The sequence below is a fragment of the Schistocerca piceifrons genome, chromosome X, assembly GCF_021461385.2.
Source record: "Schistocerca piceifrons isolate TAMUIC-IGC-003096 chromosome X, iqSchPice1.1, whole genome shotgun sequence".
Taxonomy (NCBI): Eukaryota; Metazoa; Arthropoda; class Insecta; order Orthoptera; family Acrididae; genus Schistocerca; species Schistocerca piceifrons.
Window position 1 is genome coordinate 620745799 of NC_060149.1, and position 20671 is coordinate 620766469.

General features: G+C 38.8%; 1 protein-coding gene across 1 annotated transcript in view; it reads left to right on the plus strand.

Annotated features, from left to right (window-relative positions):
• Nucleotides 1-3383: 3383 nt before the first annotated feature.
• LOC124722555 (octapeptide-repeat protein T2-like) overlaps nt 3384-20671 on the plus strand; it is a 62674-nt gene continuing 45386 nt past the window's right edge. The window contains exon 1 of the mRNA XM_047247697.1: nt 3384-3392. Coding sequence (XP_047103653.1) covers nt 3384-3392 — 9 coding nt within the window. The remainder of the gene's footprint in view (nt 3393-20671) is intronic.

A 20671-nucleotide genomic window follows, 5' to 3' on the forward strand; every position in this document is an offset into this window, starting at 1 on the left:
TGGTGTGTCAGCGTGGGTCGATATCTGGTACCTCAGTCCCGCTTGCTATTGTTCTGTATTTCATGCGCTCCATATGCCCTGTGGCGACAATAAATATTGAGTGAGTTGACAGCCTCTAAAGGGGCGTACTAATTTTTATCCCACTGGAGTGTAATTTGTTCAGTTATTACCGTCTCAGGCTTTTTGTATTTCAGTATCCACTGATTCACCATTGCGTGTGCTACTGTTTCGGCCTGTTTGTTTGGTATGACTATCATGGAACGAAACATGAAAAACGATCGATTATTATGAACACGTAACGGTTTCCTGCTTGTGTTTGCATGAATGGGCTATTAATATCCATCCCAATCATTTCAGATGATTTATCTGCCTTGAGTAACCTTAGCACCAGAGAACTTTGGTGACTATGCTCTGTCCTTTGTGCTAATAGTATACAATTCTGTATGTGAAAATCGACTTCATGTCCGTGTGTTACTCACCAGTATTTTTTAATTACTCTGGGTTATGTTGCCCTCCAACCTGTGTGTCCTGCTAAAATACAGCCGCGCGGGGTAGCCGCGCGGTCATAGGCGTCTTGTAACGGTCCGCGCGGCTCCCTCCGTCGGATGTTCGAGTCCTCCCTCGGGCATCGGTGTGTGTGTGTGTGTGTTGTCCTTAGCCTAAGTTACTTTAAGTTAGATTAAGTAGTGCGTAAGCTTAGGGACCGATGACCTTACAGTTTGATCCCATAAGACCTTACCACCAATTTCCAAATTCTAAAATGCACTCATGGGCCTGACTCAGTATTTCGTTTCACAATTTCTCTGGTACTACTATGCATAGCCCGCACCTTGTCTTCCTGTGCAACACTCTGTGCTCCATAATGAATTGTGGCTGTCTGACAGACTGTTGACAATCTGGATAATTCCTTTATGCTTCCTTCTACTCATCCTCGTCTATGCCAGCACAATCCACAATGTGTACTTTGTGACTCAGGCCATCTGCATTTGCATGTGTCCTTCCAGGACAGTGTGTTCCTTCAAAATCGAACTCCCTGAGATCCAGTATCCATCTAGTTAACCTACTAATTGGACTGCATTTGAGTGCTGCATAATCGGTTATTTGCTCAAAAAGGACATATCTACAAATAATATCAGACATAAAGTCAGCAATTCTTTCTCAGCTATTGAATAATTTTCTTCTGCCCAAATAAGCTGTCTGGTTGTGTAAGTAGGCTGTCTAGGTTTTTATATTGGTAACGCCACGTAGCGCACTGTATGAAAATCACTGGCTGTGCTGTGTGCAGTCTGTGGCTGGTTGGCATTGCTGTAATATTCGCTATTGTAGTGTTGGGCTGTTGGCTGTTAACAGCGCGTAGCGTTGCGCAGTTGGAGGTGAGCCGCCAGCAGTGGTGGATGTGGGGAGAGAGATGGCGGAGTTTTGAGAGCGGATGATCTGGACGTGTGTCCATCAGAGACAGTTAATTTGCAAGACTGGGTGTCATGAACTGCTATATATTATGACCTTTGAACACTATTAAGGTAAATACATTGTTTGTTCTCTATCAAAATCTTTGATTTGCTAACTATGCCTATCAGTAGTTAGTGCCTTCAGTAGTTAGAATCTTTTATTTAGCTGGCAGTAGCGGCGCTCGCTGTATTGCAGTAGTTCGAGTAACGAAGATTTTTGTGAGGTAAGTGATTTGTGAAAGGTATAGGTTAATGTCAGTCAGGGCCATTCTTTTGTAAGGATTTTTGAAAGTCAGATTGCGTTGCGCTAAAAATATTGTGTGTCAGTTTAGTGTTGATCAGAATAAGTAAAGAGCGAAATGTCTGAGTACGTTCAGTTTTGCTCAGCTGTTTGAAAACCAAATAATGTAAGAAGTTTATCAGCACAGTAATTCATTAATTTTTCTAAGGGGACGTTTCATAGTTGTATAGGCTGTGCAGTGTTCCTGACGACGTATTTCCTGACTCAATACACAGCGTAAGGTGAAACTGCAGGAGTTGCAGGACAGTATAAACTGAACCTAGTAATCTACATCTATATAGATACTCCGCAAGCCACCGTACGGTGCGTGGTAGAAGGTACTCTGTGCCACTACTTGTCATTTCCCCCTTGTTCCACTAGCAAATAGAGTGAGGGAAAAACGACTTGTCTGTACACCTCCATATGAGCCCTAATTTCTCGTATCTTTCTTCATGGTCTTGGCGGCAGTAGAATCGTTTGGCAGCCACCTTAAAATACCGGTTCTCTAAATTTTCTCAGTAGTTTCTCGAAAAGAACATCGCCTTCCTTCCAGGGATTCCCATTTGAGTTCCCGAAGCATCTACGTAACACATATGTTGTTCAAACCTACCGGTAACAAATCTAGCAGCCCGCCTCTGAATTGCTTCGATGTATTCCTTCAATTCGAACTAAAATTGGTTCCAAACACTCGATCCGTACTCAAGAATAGGTCGCACCAGAGGCCTATATGCGGTCTACCTTACAGGCTAGCACTGTTTCCCAAAATTCTCCCAATAAACCGAAGCCTACCACTTTCCTTCCCCACCACAGTTCTCACACGCTCGTTCCACCTCATATCGCTCTGCAACGCTAAGCCCTGATATTTAAACGACTTGACTGTGTCAAGCATGACACGAGTGATACTGTATCCGAACATTACAGGTTTGTTCTTCCTACTCATCCGCCTTAACTTACATTTTTCCACATTTAGGGCTAATTGCCATTCATCATGGCAACTGGAAATTTTCTCTAAGTCGTCTGGTATTTTCCTACAGTCACTCAACTTTGACACCTTACAATACACCATGGCATCATAAGTAAACAACCGTAGATTACAGCCCACCCTGTCCGATTAATCATTAATATTTATAGAGAACAACAGTGGTCCTAGCACACTTCCCTGGTGCACTCCTGACGATACACTTGTCTCTGATGAACACTCGCCGTCGAGGACAGCATAGTGGGTTATACTATTTTAGAAGAGCCTCACATATATCTGCTAACTTATTCCATATGCTTGTACCTTCGTTAACAGCCTGCAATGGTGCACCGTGTCAAATGCTTTCCGGAAATCTAGCAATATGAAATCTGCCTGTTGCCCTTCGTCCATTGTTCTCAGTATATCACGTGAGAAAAGGGCAAGAACTGGAGTAGACGTGAATAAATATTTTATTTTTAGAAATTCTCCTTCACAATCTTAAAACCAATGAAATTTTATCCCCTTTCTTAACAACAGAGTGGGGTCTCATAGTTTCAGAAAATTTTGGCATTAATTTTAAATAAAAAGTTACGAGGCTTAAACGTAAATGCAGTTTCTCTAGTGTAGTGGTCGTCGGAAAGTATTTATCAGAACCCACAAGTCACGGATTGGCGCGGACCCCATTTTGGTGGATAATATGGCCCAAGTAAGAGACTTCCTGTAAAATGAAATGGCACTTTATAGAGTGAGGCGAAACTGTGCTGTATGTAGACGATTTAAAATTTCAAGTAAACCCACTATATGCTCCTGAATATCTTTAGAGAATACAATTATATCCTTGGAGCCGGCCAGAGTGGCCGAGCGGTTCTAGGCGCTACAGTCTGGAACCGCGCGACCGCTGCGGTCGCAGGCTCGATTCTTGCCTCGGGCATGGATGTGTGTGATGTCCTTAGGTTAGTTAGGTTTAAGTAGTTCTAAGTTCTAGGGGACTGATCACCTCAGAAGTTAAGTCCCATAGTGCTCAGAGACATTTGAACTATTTTATATCGTTGGAGAACACAATTATATCGTCTAAATAGACCAAGCATTTCTTCGGTTCTAATCCTCGCAATACACCATTTAATAATCGCTGGAAAGTAGGTGATGTGTTTTTCAGCCAAAAGACATGTGGAGATATTGATGATCATCAGATGGTGTTGAGAATGCTGTCTTCGGATGATCTTCAGGTGCTACCTGTAACTGATGGTACCACTTCATAGTTCCATAGCTGTAAAATGTTGACAATGGCCCAGATACATTTGGCATCGAGCTATGCTGCGCTGCCATCTGAGATTTTTTGGGTGCGATGCTGACAGGTGCTGACCAGCGGCCGTTACTTGTTTCTGTGATCGCATCTTGAAGCCGTTGGGTTACAAAATATTCCACATCAGGCTTTACGTTTTGAGGAGGTACATAGTGTTCCTTATGAAAAGGAACTTCGTTTTCAATGCTGAACTAGTGGTATGACTGGCGTGGGTCACGAGGATCAACCAACGCTATATATTTATTCCACAGGCACTACTTTGCTTCCATCAATTTCCTGTACATATGATACACTACGCCATGCAAGACATTTTACCTTACCCAATACTTCATTTTCAGACAAAGTCTCAATAATATATAAAGAATTCATTTGCAGATCAGCTCCTATATCATCTCAGGTCTTTCCAGTACCTTTCAATATCTCACGAGATTTTAACAAACTTTGTACGCAGTTTAGGCAGCTGTACCTGGTCTAGGGGTGAACCTTGTGATAGTTATGGTTTTCTGGTCATAGAACCAATGTCAAATGGTGCTCCATTTAGTTCTACTATACGCCGTTTCACGTCAACTTTGGCGTTATGTGCAACCAGGAAATCTAATCCAAGAATGAATTATAGCCACTTCCAACCGTAGGAAGAACTTCTACATCAACACTCAAGTTACTTTCCCCCACTCCGAAACTTATTACCTCTGAACTGGGCGGATCTAAATGACCCCCACGTATGGCTGCTTAATGCCCAGCATCGCTGATTTACTTTTACTTTATCAAATATGCCTTTGGTTGCCACCCATAGCTGAGATCCAGTGTCAAATAAAATTTCAAACAATCTTCAGTTTCGTAACCAATCAGAAAAAGTCTGTCACTGATTTCACACTTGTGCTAACTCTTTCTGGGAGCTTTGTACGGTTTACACAATTTCCCTCGCCCCATTTAACTGCGACGTGCGAGGTCCGCCGTGTGAGCATCTTCCATGACTCTGTGAATGTCTGTCATTACAATTCCGCCCAGAATGTCCCAGTCGTTTGCATATATGGCACTGCTGTTCTCTGTAATTACGTTCCATATACTCTGTGCAACCACATCCAAATCATTTAACATCCGTATTAAATATTGCCTTCTTTCACCATGACTTGGTGACCATATCTGTCTCAGATTGTGGTACTGCGGTTTCTGTTGTTTCACTCAGAGTCGTTGGGAATTCCATGAGAATTCTTTGACATTTGTGGCTGTAACCTCTGTAAAAACGTGGCACGTGCTCTCTGTTCAGCTTCCTGCAAGGTGACCTTGGTGGTATTTTCATCATCCGTGATATCATATGTACTGAAATTAATTTCACAAATACAGTCTACAAAACTCTCTATTGATTCCCTGTGCTTTTGAAACATACTGTTAAGTTGCTTATGGTAGTATTTCGACGTATTCTTTCTCCTGTATCTTTCGACCAACGCTTCCCTGAAGACATCTCAACTTTTTGTGTCACATAGCATATGTCCTAGCGCCCTCTGCTAGTTTTAGCTTCATCAAACTTAGCATTTGCTCATTAGTGGCTGTGTCAAAATTACAGGAAAATACAAGGACATCCTTCCCTGCGTTTGGAAACGTTCGCTCGCTGTGTTTTTTACAATTTTCTGTGCGTTGAAGTCGTTTAGTGAATTTCGTGCTTTATTTTTCAACTGACGTTTCTTACTGTTCCTGGTGGAATATTTCAGTAAAATTTTCATTCAGTGTTTTAACTTCGTTTAGTGTTCCAGTGTCCGTTTGAATTTTTTGGTTTTAGCTAATAATTTTGTAAAGTTTTGTTGGTATTGGTATCAGCTGTGGTCTAGTAGTATTAACACAAGTAGTTGCTTTCTTAGTAGGCAGATAATTTCGAGACCATTATTATTAGTTCTATAAATAGTTGTGCTGGTGTAACTGAACTTTGGTAACGTCGACATATAGTTTTTTTCAGTAACTGTAAAATTTTACCATGAGGGAGAAGTGTGGGCTCTGTCGTAGGTTTATGAGTAGTGGGTTACGGTAAGGGATTCCTTCAAAGAATTTTCATTGGGGGGAATGCAGTGGGGAAGCCAGTGGTCATTTTAGTGAGATTCTCACCTGGTAATGCAGAATCTGTAGTACAAATAAGTTGATAGAGGAGCAGGAGCGTAAGATCTGTACCCTTCAGGTGCAGTTACAACGCGCAAAGGAGGAACTAGATAGGTTGAGGCGGTTGAACGGTGGTGGGAAATGGGAACTGGCAGTTGGCAAGAAGGCAGCTAGGAGGAGGAGGAGGTATCCACGCAGGTTTACTTTGCATATATGCAATAGATTTGACTCACTGTCAGGGTTGAGTGGAGAGGAGCCTCGTGTAGCTGTAGATGTAGGGAGGTCTAGGTTAGCTGAAAAGTCTAACAGGAAGAAGAAGGTTCTACTGCTAGGTAGTTCTCACGGTAGAGGTGTGGGCCAGCAGTTGCAGGAAGTGTTGGGGAGTGAGTACCAGGTCACCAGCATTGTGAAGCCTAGTGCAGGGTAGGCTCAAGTGACTGACAGCATAGGGGAGTTATGTAGGAATTTTACGAAGGAGGATCAGATAGTGATAGTGGGTGGAGCAGGGAACAGTCTTGATAGGGACGGGGAATATGATGTAGGTGGTGACCTGATAAAGATAGCAACTCAGACTGGTGGCACTAATGTTCATTTCGTGTAACTGTTTCAGCGTCATGATCGGCCTCACCTTAATGCGGCTGTTAGGCGCGTTAACATGGGACTGGATGGGGGTGGGGGGAGTGACGCTGATGGCAGAGGGCTTGGGTCACATCTCAGTGGTGCCAGTTGGGTCTGTCAGTAGATCGGGTTTCACTAGGAATGGCCTGCACCTCAATAGGTATGGGAAGGGAAGGCCAGCTAAGCTTATAGGTGACAGTGTAGTGGGTTGTGGTGGTGGGGTCACTCATGGAAAAATTCCTGTAGTAGTTAGTGTTAGAGCTGCACCGTTTTCAGACTGAAGTCAGCTGATAGGTATACCTGCTTAAAGGAAGTCCCTCTAACTAAGGGCTCACCTTCCGAGGATGTAAAGTTTCCAAGTAGAGAAGGCATTAGCATATTTCATCAAAATACACGAGGTATTACAGATAAAGTTAGTGAAATGCTTATAGGTGTTGATTCTAAAATTATTGGTATATCAGAGCAACACTTGAATAATTTGACAATTCAGAGGCCTCCTTTACCAGGATACAGATTAGCTGGGTGTTCCTCAAGGAGCTCCTTGCGACGTGGGGTAGTGGCTATGTACGTAAAAAACACTATTTCATTTGAGTCCATAGACGTATCACGACACTGCACTGAACAGATATTTGAAAGTTGTGCAGCATTAGTTGAATTTAGTGAAACTAAACTTCTAATTGTTGTTGTTTATACGTCCCCTAACTCCGACTTCATAGCATTTCTGCTCAGGCTAGGGAAGGTACTTGATTCACTTTATAGGAAGTACTAGACATTAGTTATATGTGATGACTTCAGTATTAAATTTGTATATGATGGTACAAGAAAAATGATGTTGGTAGATTTTCTAAATTCATATGATCTGATGCAGATTGTGTTTTTTCCAACTAGGGTGCAGGGGAACAGTAGCACAGACATAGACAATATTTTTATTCATTACTAGATGGGCGTTCTGGTAGTAAAAGCGAGAATGGAGTTTCAGATCACGTGCACAAATTTTAACACTAAAAGGCTTTGGTACTCAAACCAATGTCATATTTAATTAAAAACTACGTAGGAAAGTTAATCCAGCAGCAATAGAGAGTTTTTTAAACTTTGTCAAGGAACAAGGGTGCCGATAACATAGATGGTAAATTCAATGCTTTCCTTAACACATTGCTCATGCTCTTGGAGAGTTGTTTTATATTAGAACGTACTAAACGGGGTACTAGCAGTAATAGGCAGCCTGGGTGACTGATTAGGGGGTTAAGGATATCTTGTACAACAAAGCGGCAATTATATCAAAATGTTAGAAGTTGTCGCAACGAAGCTACAGTAGCCCATTACAAACAGTATTGTAAAGTGCTTAAAAATGTTATTAAGAAGGCAACGAGTATGTGGTATGCAAATAGAATAGCTAATTCACAGGATAAAATTAAAACCATATGGTCAGTTGTGAAGGAAGTGTCTGGTCAGCAGCACAAGGTCGACGATATAAAGTCAGTTCGCGGTAAAATTATTTCTGTTACTGATAAATCAGATATATCTACGGTATTTAACAATCATTTGCTGAGCATTGCTGGTGAATTAAATAAAAATTTAGTTTCTACAAGAAATCGTATAGCTTTCTTGGCAAATGCCTTTCCGAGATTGATGTCTGAAATACTCCTCTGTGATACAGACAAGAGGGAGATTGAGTCAGTAATTAAATCACTGGAGACTAACATTTCTCATGGTTATCATGGAGTGTCTAGCAGAGTATTAAAGTACTTTGCTGCACATGTTAGCCCCGTATCTAGCCATATTTGTAATTTTTTCTTTAGGAATGGTCAGTTTCCTGAGCGATTAAAGTACTCACTAGCAAAGCCGCTTTATAAAAAGGGAGAAAGAGATAATGTAGATAGTTTTAGGCCTATTTCCATGCCATCAGTGTATGCAAAAGTTATTGAAAAGGCCGTGTATGTAAGGATAATTGATCATTTTATATCACATGATTTCCTATCAAATGTACAGTTCGGCGTTAGAAGTCGTTTAACAACTGAAAATGCTATATTCTCTTTTCTCTGTGAGGTACTGGATGGGCTAAACAAAAGGTTTCGAACGCTTGGAGTATTTTTTGATTTAACTAAGGCATTTGATTGTGTTGATCACAAAATATTGCTCCAGAAGTTGGATCATTACGGAATATGCGGAGTAGCTCACAACTGGTTCACTTCTTACTTTAGCAACAGGCAGCAAAAGGTCATTATTCACAATGTTGATAACGGCTGTGTTGTGGGGTCTGAGTGGGATCAAGTGGGGGGCGCCCGAGGGATCAGCGTTGGGGCCACTCCTGTTCCTTATTTATATAAATGATACCCCCTCTAATATTACGGGTAACTCTAAAATATTTCTGTTTGCTGATGACATTAGCTTGGTAGTAAAGGATGTTGTGTGCAACATTGGCTAAAAAAATGGCTCTGAGCACTATGCGACTTAACTTCTGAGGTCATCAGTCGCCTAGAACTTAGAACTAATTAAACCTAACTAACCTAAGGACATCACACACATCCATGCCCGAGGCAGGATTCGATCCTGCGACCGTAGCGGTCACGCGGTTCCAGACTGAAGCGCCTTTAACCGCACGGTCACACCGGCCGGCTGTGCAACATTGGCTTGGTTTCATATAGTGCAGTACATGACCTAAGTTCATGGCTTGTAGAAAATAAACTAACGCTAAATCACAGTAAGACTCAGTTTTTACAGTTTCTGACACACAATTCAACGAAACCTGACATTTTTAATTTTACAGAACGGGCATATGACTGGTGAAACTGAACAGTTCAATTTTCTAGGTGTTCAGATAGATAGTAAGCTATCGTGGAAAGCCCACGTTCAGGATTTTGTTCAAAGACTAAATACTGCAATTTTTAATATTCGAACGGTATCAGAAGTGAGTGATCGGTCGATACGAAAATTAGTCTACTTTGCTTATTTTCATTCGCTTATGTCGTATGGTATTATATTTTGGGGTAACTCTTCCCATACTAAAGGGATATTTTTGGCTCAGAAACGGGCGGTTCGGGCTATAAGTGATGTAATTTCACGAACCTCTTGTCGGCCCCTATTCACGAGTCTGGGTATTCTGACATTGGCCTCTCAATGTAATTATTCCTTACTGTCATTTCTTGTTAACAGTATTAGTTTATTCCCAAGAATAAGCAGCTTTCACTCAGTTAATACTCGGCAGAAATCAAGCCTGCATTTGGCTCGGACTTCCTTAACTCTTGTGTAGAAAGGTGTGCAGTATACTGCTGCATCCATTTTCAAGAAGCTACCACTCCAGTTCAAAAATCTTAGCAGTAATCCACGCGCTTTCAAATCGAAACTGAAGAGTTTCCTCATGAGTCGCTACTTCTATTCTGTCGAGGAATTCCTTGAAAAATTAAGCTGATTCTTATTGTATTGTTGACTGTGTTTGCTTTAACTTGTGGACTGACGTTTTTCTGGTTCATAAACATTTATTTTTATCTGTTATTATTTTTATGTTGTAATTTAATGTACTGACACGTTCCATTACCTTGGATATTTGCTCCTCAATTTGGTCCTACGGAACTTGACGTGTAAATAAATAAATAAATAAAGGGCTGATAAATGCAACGGTGTTGATATCCAGGATAGGTTTATTATGAAGTGACAATTCCTTCCTTTCCTCCCTTAGTTACCGTAACTCTACTTAGCTCTGAGCTACTTGATTTGTTCTATTGCAGAAGATCTATCGTCATCTTCATACTCAGAAGTCGGTCTGATAGCAGTTGGAAGTGAAAGACATTCTTCTGGAACCTACCTACCCATGTTTCTTAGATGACTTTAGTGTGGGCTGGGAGTGAGGAGTGTCTGCTGAGGTTGGGTGTTGTGCAGCTGAAGAAGACCCATGATGGTTACAATGACTGTTATTGAGACTTGTTTGCAATCATTTGCTGGCGGTACAGCTGAAGAATCCCTGATGATGGTCACAATGAATTCTGTATTGAGACTCGCTCGCTATCAGTTGTTGGCGATGCAATGAATATGACGGAGTTTCTACAGTGCGACTGTCTCCGGCTGCTGACAACACGTTCTGTTGCTGCTGCCGCGTCATCAAGTTCCTGTGTCTCTTGGCCGTAGTGAATGAGACTGACGGCGGCGGTTACAAAGTCGTTGGGCTGCGTCATGCTCCAGGCTCCAAATCATACTGATTTTCTGTTGATAACCCACGGAGGGCGGAGATGGCTGGATCCTCACGTCATATTCTTGCGATGACTGTCAAGTTCAGGATGCACCTGGCGTTCAGATGCTAAGGTGGAAGGCAGCATTTCGTGTTTCGACGTTGGAAGAAGCGTCTGCATTCGCGGAGCGATGTAGAGAAGCACAGGCTTCACGTCACATAACTGCTCAACTGTTTGACGATGAAGAACTGTTCTACAGGAATTGTTGTAAATTATTTAATATCAACAGATTAACGCCTCGATTGATGGGAGTCGTCTGTAATGTAACATTTTTCTTTCTTTTCTCTACTAGTCACTTGTGTAACAATTGCATCTACAACGGTTCAGCTGTCTATATGTCTATATGAACTGCAAATTATTCCAAAAAAATTATGGTCTGAGACATTTCTGGTCTGATTGAAGTACTTAAAATTCACACGTGTGCACTTTTGGCTTTGAGCTATGCAGCGCTACTTCCTTTTGTCACGGTACGTCTGCTTATTCACTGATTCGCACACCATGGCTGTACGTTGGGTGTGTGTGTGTTGGGGCGGGGGGGGGGGAGAGGGTGGGAGTGTGCGTTGTTATAAGAGGTCTTCTTGCAGTAAAAATTAATAACTTTAATATTTTTTTAAAAATACTTGCAGTGTCCCTTAGCACCTAAAATTTTGATAATGAATTTCCTGCATGAAATATTTCAGGGTGGGTTTCGACATGCCGGATGGGGCCGTTCCCTTGTCAGCTATGTAGTCCGGCGATCTACACGAGTTGGACCATGCCCCGCCCATTCAGGCCGCGAGATAGTAGCAGAAATTAGCAACATGCACGAGTCTGCTCATTGTTGCTCTAGTATCTTGGTAGATTTATATTCATATCTTTTCTGTACATATAGTGACGCGTCCCGTGGACTAAAATAGTTTGGCAAAATTTTTGTCTCGGTATGTTCAACCTTATATTAGATATTATTGGTTTCCAGGGACCTCAGGCTGTATAACTAACAACGTCATTCCTAAGAACACTGATAAGCACACACAACTATCTCTTTCTTCTCGGCTCTACAGCCCTTGGAGGGCCTTGGCCTCCATCACAATATCCTGCCATTCTATCCGGTCCATGGCTCTCGTCTTCATCCTCTGACACCCAGCTTTTTCAAGTCTTCTTCAATTCCGTCCACTCATCTCTCTGGGACGTCCCATCCATTGTGTGCCTCCAGCCCTGCCATCAAAAATCTTCTTACATTTTCTATCTTCCTCCATTCTGACCACGTGTCCTGTCCATCGCAGTCTTCTTATTTTAATGGTGTTCTAATTCTGCATTCCTACTGATGCGACAACCTTCTTGATCGTATATTGGGCCGTATATTTTACGCAGAACCTTTCTCTCCCAAATGCTAAGGATCCCTTCCCCATTTGCAGTCATGGTCCATGTCACGGTACCATACGTAAAACTTGGTCTTATAATTGTTTATAAATGAATATTTTAGATTTTCGTGATAGAAGTGAGCTCCTAAGTATGGGTAGTGTGGCAAAGTAGCATCTGTTGCCTGCTGCTATTCTAGCTTTCACCTCGCTGCTGATGTCATTTGTCTCAGTGATAGTCGATCCGAGGTACTTGTTGCCTCTCACCCTTTCAAACTCCTTGTCGGCTATCCTGAGATTTGGTAGGTTTCGCTGGTTGGTCATTGACATATATTTGGTCTTTTCGCCGTTGACTACCAGGCCAAGTTCCCTTGCACCTCTCTCTCCAGTTGTTGATAGGCATCAGCCAGCCCATTCAGGCCGCGAGACACTAACAGAAATTAGCAACATGCACGAGTCTGCTCATTGTTGCTCTAGTATCTTGGTAGATTTATATTCATATCATTTCTGTACACATAAAGTTACTCGTCCCGTGGAAAAAAACGTTTGGCGAAATCTTTGTCTCGGTATGTTCAACCTTATCTTAGATGTTATTGATGTCCAGAGACCTCAAGGTCTACAACTAACAACGTCATTTTATATCCAGAACCTCCTTTCAGTATCCTGTACGTTTGATACCGTATTCTATTTAATTTTTGGTGTTATAATTTTCACAAATGGTAGCGTACATTCTTGATCATGGCTTATTGTGTTATTTTGAATTATAATACCCAACAAATGCTCAGCCCTTCATTAATGTTAACATTCCAGCACTAGTTGACCGGTATTTTTCCTATTTAACTGCCTTTATCCACATTGAAATGACTGTGTGGCTTAACACAGCAATCATCTTTTCTGTTTTATAGGTTGTCATAAATACTATCGCATTTATGTCGTTGGCACCAGAAGTAGAAGAGGCCGTGTTTTCAGGAACAATGATTAGTAAGTATATACCGACTGTTCTTAAAAATAAGTTTCTTGTTCTTGCACTTCCGTATTTTATTTCATCATCATCACCACACCATTATTATTATTATTATTATTATTATTATTATTATTATTATTATTATTATTATTATTATTATTATTGAGTATTAATATTTTGCACCACCACTGCAGTCTGATTACGTTCGCAGTGGTTAGTATAAACGTCACCACTGTCGTGAAGAATACGGCAAGTGCCACAACCTGACTTCCCAGAAACTTGGCTTAGTGGAAGAGGGTCAAAATAAGCAAACGTATATCTTGGCTTACACGTAGATACAGGACTGTTTCTGAGGAAGCGCCGCTCACAATTTCGGAGGTACTTTGTCTGCCTGTTAGCGAATAAACAGTTCAGCCAATGCGATGGCACAGTCACTAGCGTCGCGACTTCACGCTTTTGCGGCCCATGTTCGGAACCCGATTATCACTATTTTCGTTTTTCATTTATCTATCCATGTTTATTTGCGATCGTTTTCGGTGAAATTCCTGTACTGTATGTGGATTCATAATCAGTTGCAACCTCGAGGTTTTCGATAAAGTTATGCGTGGTTTGACGCGAAATTATAGCCAACGCTTGAAATCGTCAGAAATTTTAACGACCGTTCTTTTCCAAATGAGATTCATACGAAGAAATATCACTGTGGTAAGCCTGCCTTCAAGCAGTGGTCGTGGTGTTTGGAATTTCTATTTTCGAATATTTCTGCGGTCAGTATCATCCAAGGGAATGCGCCAAATCTTCTTCGAAGATAAACATAAGAATAAAATATAAAATTTGAGAACTTCTATAAGAATGAAATATAAGGATATGAGATTTTAGAAAGAGTGTAACCCCTGAAAATACTATACACACGTATATTGTATAATAAATCTATGAAACTTATTGTGAAACTTCTTGTAATTTTACAACTTGATAAGCAACATTCGTGTAGTAAGCTGCTATGGACATGGACAGATAAATGAAGAAAATAAAATAAAAACAATAATCGAGTTTAGAATATGGGGCGCACAAGTGAGAGGCAGCGACGCCAGCCACTGTACCATCAAACAGTCTGAAATTTTTTCCAGCTAAAACACTCCTAAATTACCTCGAAAGCTTTGACTGTCTTTTTCTCAGAAATACTCTAGTATATACGGATATGTCGAGATACGTGTTCATTTATTTGGACTCCTCTCCCACTGAGCCAAGTTTCTGGGAGATCAGGTTATGGCATTTGCCGTTCCCACCTCAAGGGGTAACATTTAGTAGGCTGGACGTTTTCCTGTTCCCTTTCACACTTCTACGCAATGTTGAGTAGCCAGTCCAAGGCGACTGAGTAAGCACTTTTTATATCCATTTTGTTGTAAGTGTTGGCCCATAGCCAGGGAATGTGTATATGCAGTCTGGTAACGAATATGGAGGAGTCTGTTGCAATCTCAAGCTTCGGGTCAATCTGCGAGATGGAGTGACGGGTTGGTACACTGCCTGTAAAAGGCAGTTATCAGAGTTCACGTCACTTATAACCAACACCTTTTAACTTCTTTAGAAGAAACTGAAAGAAAAATTTGAAGCTATCCATATGAAGTTGATAATGATTTTGAAATTGGGGTACACGACAGCCTGAGTACCAGCAGGTGTGCTGCATTCACACAAATACCACTGTGCTCCTAGTTAGTGAAAAAAAATTTGAAAATTAAGTTGCCTGGGTTCATGATGAATCTTTCTAATCATTAGATAAGAAAGTACAGCCTTTTGACTTTTGACCTTGGTTCACAATTTCTATTTTACACAACCTCGATTACTCGTTACAAACACAGTGTCTGGTGTTGTTGTTTAAAAGATGTTATTCATTTCTGCAGGACTACAGTGAAACGAAGTATGTACAACCATCATGTAATTTAAGCTGTTACTTGAAATAACGCGTAACACAGGAAGGTTGAAAACGCAACAACACAATCTGCTGCTTCAGATCACGTTCAAGTTTCGTGGAAGGATTTCGAACGGCCCCCAGTAGTACCACCCCGTATACCGGGACAAAAACTGCGGTCGCACTACAATCCTAACGCACTACAATCCTAACGAAATAGATCACTTTCAATTAGGTTGCAGTCTGTAAACTATGTGGGAATCAGCGGCTCATGGTATGGGTGGTTCCAGTGACGTCCTTTATGCGACTTCCTGAGACATTTCCGTGTCGATTCTGAGCGGCAGAGTGTCTGAAATACGTATGTCGGCCACCGCGTGATTTCAACGCTGGGCGTCGCGGATCTGACCTACATTGCGGAGGCATCAAAAGAAAGGACGAAATGTGGGCAAGAGAGGGTGTGACGACCCTTCCATTTATGTGACATTAACACACCTTACACGATACTTAATCTTCTGAGGTACGGCCTTTTCTCCGCATATGAGGAAACCTTGCTGTCTGTAGAGACGCCGAACCTGAGTGTGGCGCCGCAGGGTGCCTAGCTTTTGTATCATCACAGAGGAAGGTTCTACGCACATTTGAGCAAAATTTCCAACTTCTGCGTTGCAATGGAAGACAATTACGGAGTTTCAAAAAGTGATCCTTTAATTGTGTTACACAGTGTAAATTAATGATTTAATACAGTTTCTCACTGCACTATATTGGAAATGGGTTAATTAAATTTCAGATTACACAGAGCTTTTCATCGCATTTGTTGAAAACAGGGCACTATTTACAACACAACAGAGGGTCAAGGTATCCTTAAATGGTTAAAACCATGTTACCACAAGCGTGTTAAGTGCTACTCAAAATTAAACATTCATTAACACCCACTAGATGACTGTTTGGGCTCTTAAGCCGATGTAAAGAAAACTATAATCTAAGGCATTTCATCAGTTTTGACAATGTGTAAGGATGGAGTCTTAGGTATAGATTATTTAACTGAAGGGCACATAGTGCGTTAGAGAGGGGGGAGACATTAACCAGATCATCATTGACGCTGAAAATAGCTTAAAACAATCACAACCTTTAAATGTTACTGTCTAGAAACCAACCGTAAATATTCTGGGGATGTCTAAATACTGCACTCAAGACAGAAAATACAAATATTTTAATCCTTGAAGTATGAAACGATTTTTCTTCTCTCTTCACATCTGGATACAGCTAGAAAAGCTAAAGGAAGAACTGGGTGATATAGTCCGCTATTCCCACTCAAACTATGCTGATCGTTCCTGAAATTTGTACCTAAATATCGTCCTTAAATTCTGTGAAAATTTCTGAAACAGCCTGTCCTGTAGTAAGGAGTGTCCTATTGTCAGTATTGTGCACTGAAAAACTTTATAGTGAGCATGTAATCCATTTAAGTTTCATCACCTATGTGCCATATCATCATTTAATCTAGCTGTTGTATGTTAGATCTTGACGTCTAAGGGGTAATCAGAAAGTCTCCGTTCGAAGACCACACTAATCTTTTACCAACGTGTCAGTGCTTCTGCACCATCATCTGATTTGTGCGGGGTTGCATATACGCTGCAGAAAAGCTCTCTAACTGGAACCTTTTATCACTTTATTTCATAGCACACCAGAACGCACGACTAACATCTTTGAGAGAGTGATACAGTAATAGTGTGAAATCAGAATGTAAGCTGAAACTATGGTGGCGTAATATAAGAAGTTGCAAAACAGGACAAAATGTGTGTTCTTTTGTGCAAGCGTCATCCAGTATTACATACAGCAGTAAATGTTGCATATTGCCAAAACATTATTAATGAACATTGACATCCAGATATACGTTATGATGGATAATTTGGTAAGGAGTACTCCTATGTGTATTCAAAAGTGGCTCCAATTATGAGGAGGGCCAATTGGTTTATAAATAATGAGTTGAGCAAGATGAAAGTGAAAAGAAACTGTAGAGTTTAGAGTGAAATCATTTGTAGGGTTCTGTTTTTGTTTGTGTTTATCAAGTGGAAATGTGTTAACTTCTTTATTTTTGTTTCCTTATGACTGCACATGACAGAATAAAATCAGTTTTGTAACCTGTTATGTTCAATATTGCCATTCAAGCAATGTGCATCATTTATTTTGACTACTGTATGAATACCAAATTGACAAGAATCAAAATAAAGGGAACAGTATTTGTTAATATCTAAATTATAATGAAATATTTAAATATATGTAACTATAAAATATTGATTTAGATAAATGTGACTTGTTCATCTTAGACTACTAAGGAATGACCAGACACCCGGAATTACACTTTTGACCTCACAGTCAAGGGATTTCTTTCAAGTCAGCAGCAGGGTTACAGCTAGCAGCTGCAGAGTCTGGTGGTGGCAGCCTCCAGACTCATTTCGACACAAAGACTCGCAGAGATGCCCCTCATTGCTGGCATCTGTCAGACTGCATACTGCTAACTAGAAATGAGTCATTTTTATATGGACTTGGCCTGTCCTTGTTTCACCAAGGCATCATCCCTATCATGGAAGCCATAACAGAGCCACAAACATCACAGTGGCTCAGCCTTTCTGCTGTGTCAATGATATTATGGCTTGTTTCCTCTGATGGTCCAGGACATGTGGTAAAAGGTTGATGCGTTAGGACAGTGCTTGTTGCATCAGCAAGTCACTTCTGATGTAAGCGAGTAGATGATATTTGGCATCCCTCCCCACTTTCATAGATTTTAACCGTTTGTAATAATTGGGGTGGACCCAAATATCACCTATTACTAAAAAAATTTCAACTGAATCCCATCAACAAATCTGGTAAAAAAGTCAGTTAAAGTACAAATTTAGCTCGTTTTGGAAGTGATTGAAAATGAGCTGATTGAAAATGAGCTGATTATAAATTGTAACTGAATTTGAAAATGATTGAAAATCAGTTAGTTATAAATTTTTAACTTAATTAAGAAAACCTGGACATAAAATTTTTAAAAAATATAAACTTAATTAAAAACAATAAGTTATCTCCTCATTCTGGCATTCAAATATCACAACCTAGACAAAAAATTAACTCGAAATTTTTCATTTTTAAAATTAAATAATTTATTTTTATTTTTACACAAATCTAGTATATTTTTAAACTTCTAAACTAGCTCCTGAAATTTAACATTCAAATATTCCCAATCTACATAAATTGGTTTATTTCATTTTTAAAAACTAATAAAATATTTTCTTTATTTTAATCTATTAAATTTTTATATCAGTGTATTAAATTTCATATTTTTATTTTTTAAATCTATTAAATCATTTTCCTTATAAATGAATGAGCAATTAAATAGCTTCACTGTGGCTGAATGCCCCACTTATCATGAATCTGATGACTGTTTTAAAATAAACTTTACTGTGGTTCAACTTCATGACTATAATATAAGAAATAATTTAAGGGGATAGTATATATTGTGGAAAGATAATTTAATTAATCTTATAATTAAGCACACCATCATCACTGATAGAAGAATCATAAGAAAAAAACTGGAAAAAGTTACCTATTGCTAATAGTGAAAACAGTCCTGAACTTTTCAAAGATGAACCTAAACTACTGAAACAAATATTTCCTTTTTCTACTAACACACATTTGGGAAAACAAAAAATTGGAAAACAGTTAATCATTACACAGTTTACAAGACATCTGAAAATATTACAACCTACATATTTCGAAAACAGTATAGACTTAGCTGAGCCTAACCATTTATTAAATACTTCAGAACCAAAAATTATGAAACAAATTAAATGATATTACAAATTAAATGATATTACAAATTAAATGATATTTAAAATTAAATAGTGGCTTCAAAATATTTTTTTTTTATTTTGTAGTGGAAACAGAATGCAGATCAAAGACAAAATTATGGAATTTGGGCATGAAATGCAAAGTTATAGGACTGCTAGAAAAAAGGATATGTCTAAAAAATTTAAGAAAGGAAACAAAATATTTTAACACAAATGTCTAATTTTCAAATACATGGATCAGAATGGACATCAAATAGTACTTTTGGATTGCATTTAGCAACTAATAGATATGTTCCATTAAGAGGTCCATCTTATATTGAATACAAAAAGAGGGCCAAGCAATTTAATATTAATATAAAATTAATGATCAAAATGTTTCCTTTGGTCCATAACATTAAATACAGTAGACAGTAAAAATGCAGACGGAACAAGTGATTATAAAAACTTCAGTACAGAGCTTGAAGAAAATATACCTAACATTTCGTTTCCTTTTACAGTTCAAAATATTGTAATAATAGTAATTGATATATCTATTAATGATTATTTCATTGATGAAAGATATCTAGCACACCCATTGAAAAAAATGTAAAAAAGATAATCTTAATTAATTATATTTTAAAGAAGGAAATGTACCTCACACTACTTTTGGGTAGAAAATTTAGCTAGACTTGCTTTTAGACAAATTAACAACAATGATAATACTTGGGAATTTCATTTTAATGATAAAGTAGTAGCAGATGATTACTCAAGAAATTATTTCATTAATGATCCAGTAAAAGCAGAAATCAGGAGATGGTGAATACAAAAAATTATCAAATTACACAAAAAGGTAAGTTTGTTATTCATGCAGATTTGAAGGATTGTTATTAAAATAAATGATAAAATATCTAGAATTGACATCAAGTGATATTATTAATAGCTACTACAGGAAATGATTAAAGGGTTAAAAAAGTAAATCTATCAAATTAAGATTAAATAAACAAACATATACTACAAAATTACAACATTTCAAAAACACGAACGAAGTGGTTTATGTTATTATATTAAATAAATGATCATTATGAAAATCATGTAGTATATTGACAACTAAACTGCATTACAAATATGTAGAATCTATCTAAACAAAGTTGAAGAAATAGGCAAACTTTATTCCAAAGGAAAAGGAATAAAATCTTGAATGTATGACAAACAGTCAACAGTTAATAAATCTAAAATTTGTTCAACATATAATTTGTTAAGAAAAACCTATAAATATATAATGTAATAACTGAAATCTAAAACTAAACAGTCCAAATTTTGAACCAGTTTATGTACATAATTTATCTGGTTATTATTCTCTTTTATTTTGAAAATAAATTGGCTACAATGAAACAGAGACTGAACACCAAATAATGAAAGTAGATATATTAGCTTGAGCAAAGAAATAGAAAATTTGAAAATGAGATTTACTGATATATTTCAATTTAAGGCTTCAAGTGTTGAGAAACTAACTTCAACTATAAAAAACATATGAAATATTTGAAAACATTTCCCTGAATATCTAATAAATTAGTAACTAAAAGGATCTTATCCTTATGATTGTGTATATGTAGCTGAGAGAAATTTTAAGAAAAAGAATTTCCATGAAAAGAAGAATTTGATAATAAATTAAATGAATGGAACGTTAGTGAGGAAGACTATAAACATGCTAAATTAATTTTGAAAACTTAATACAAAAAATTT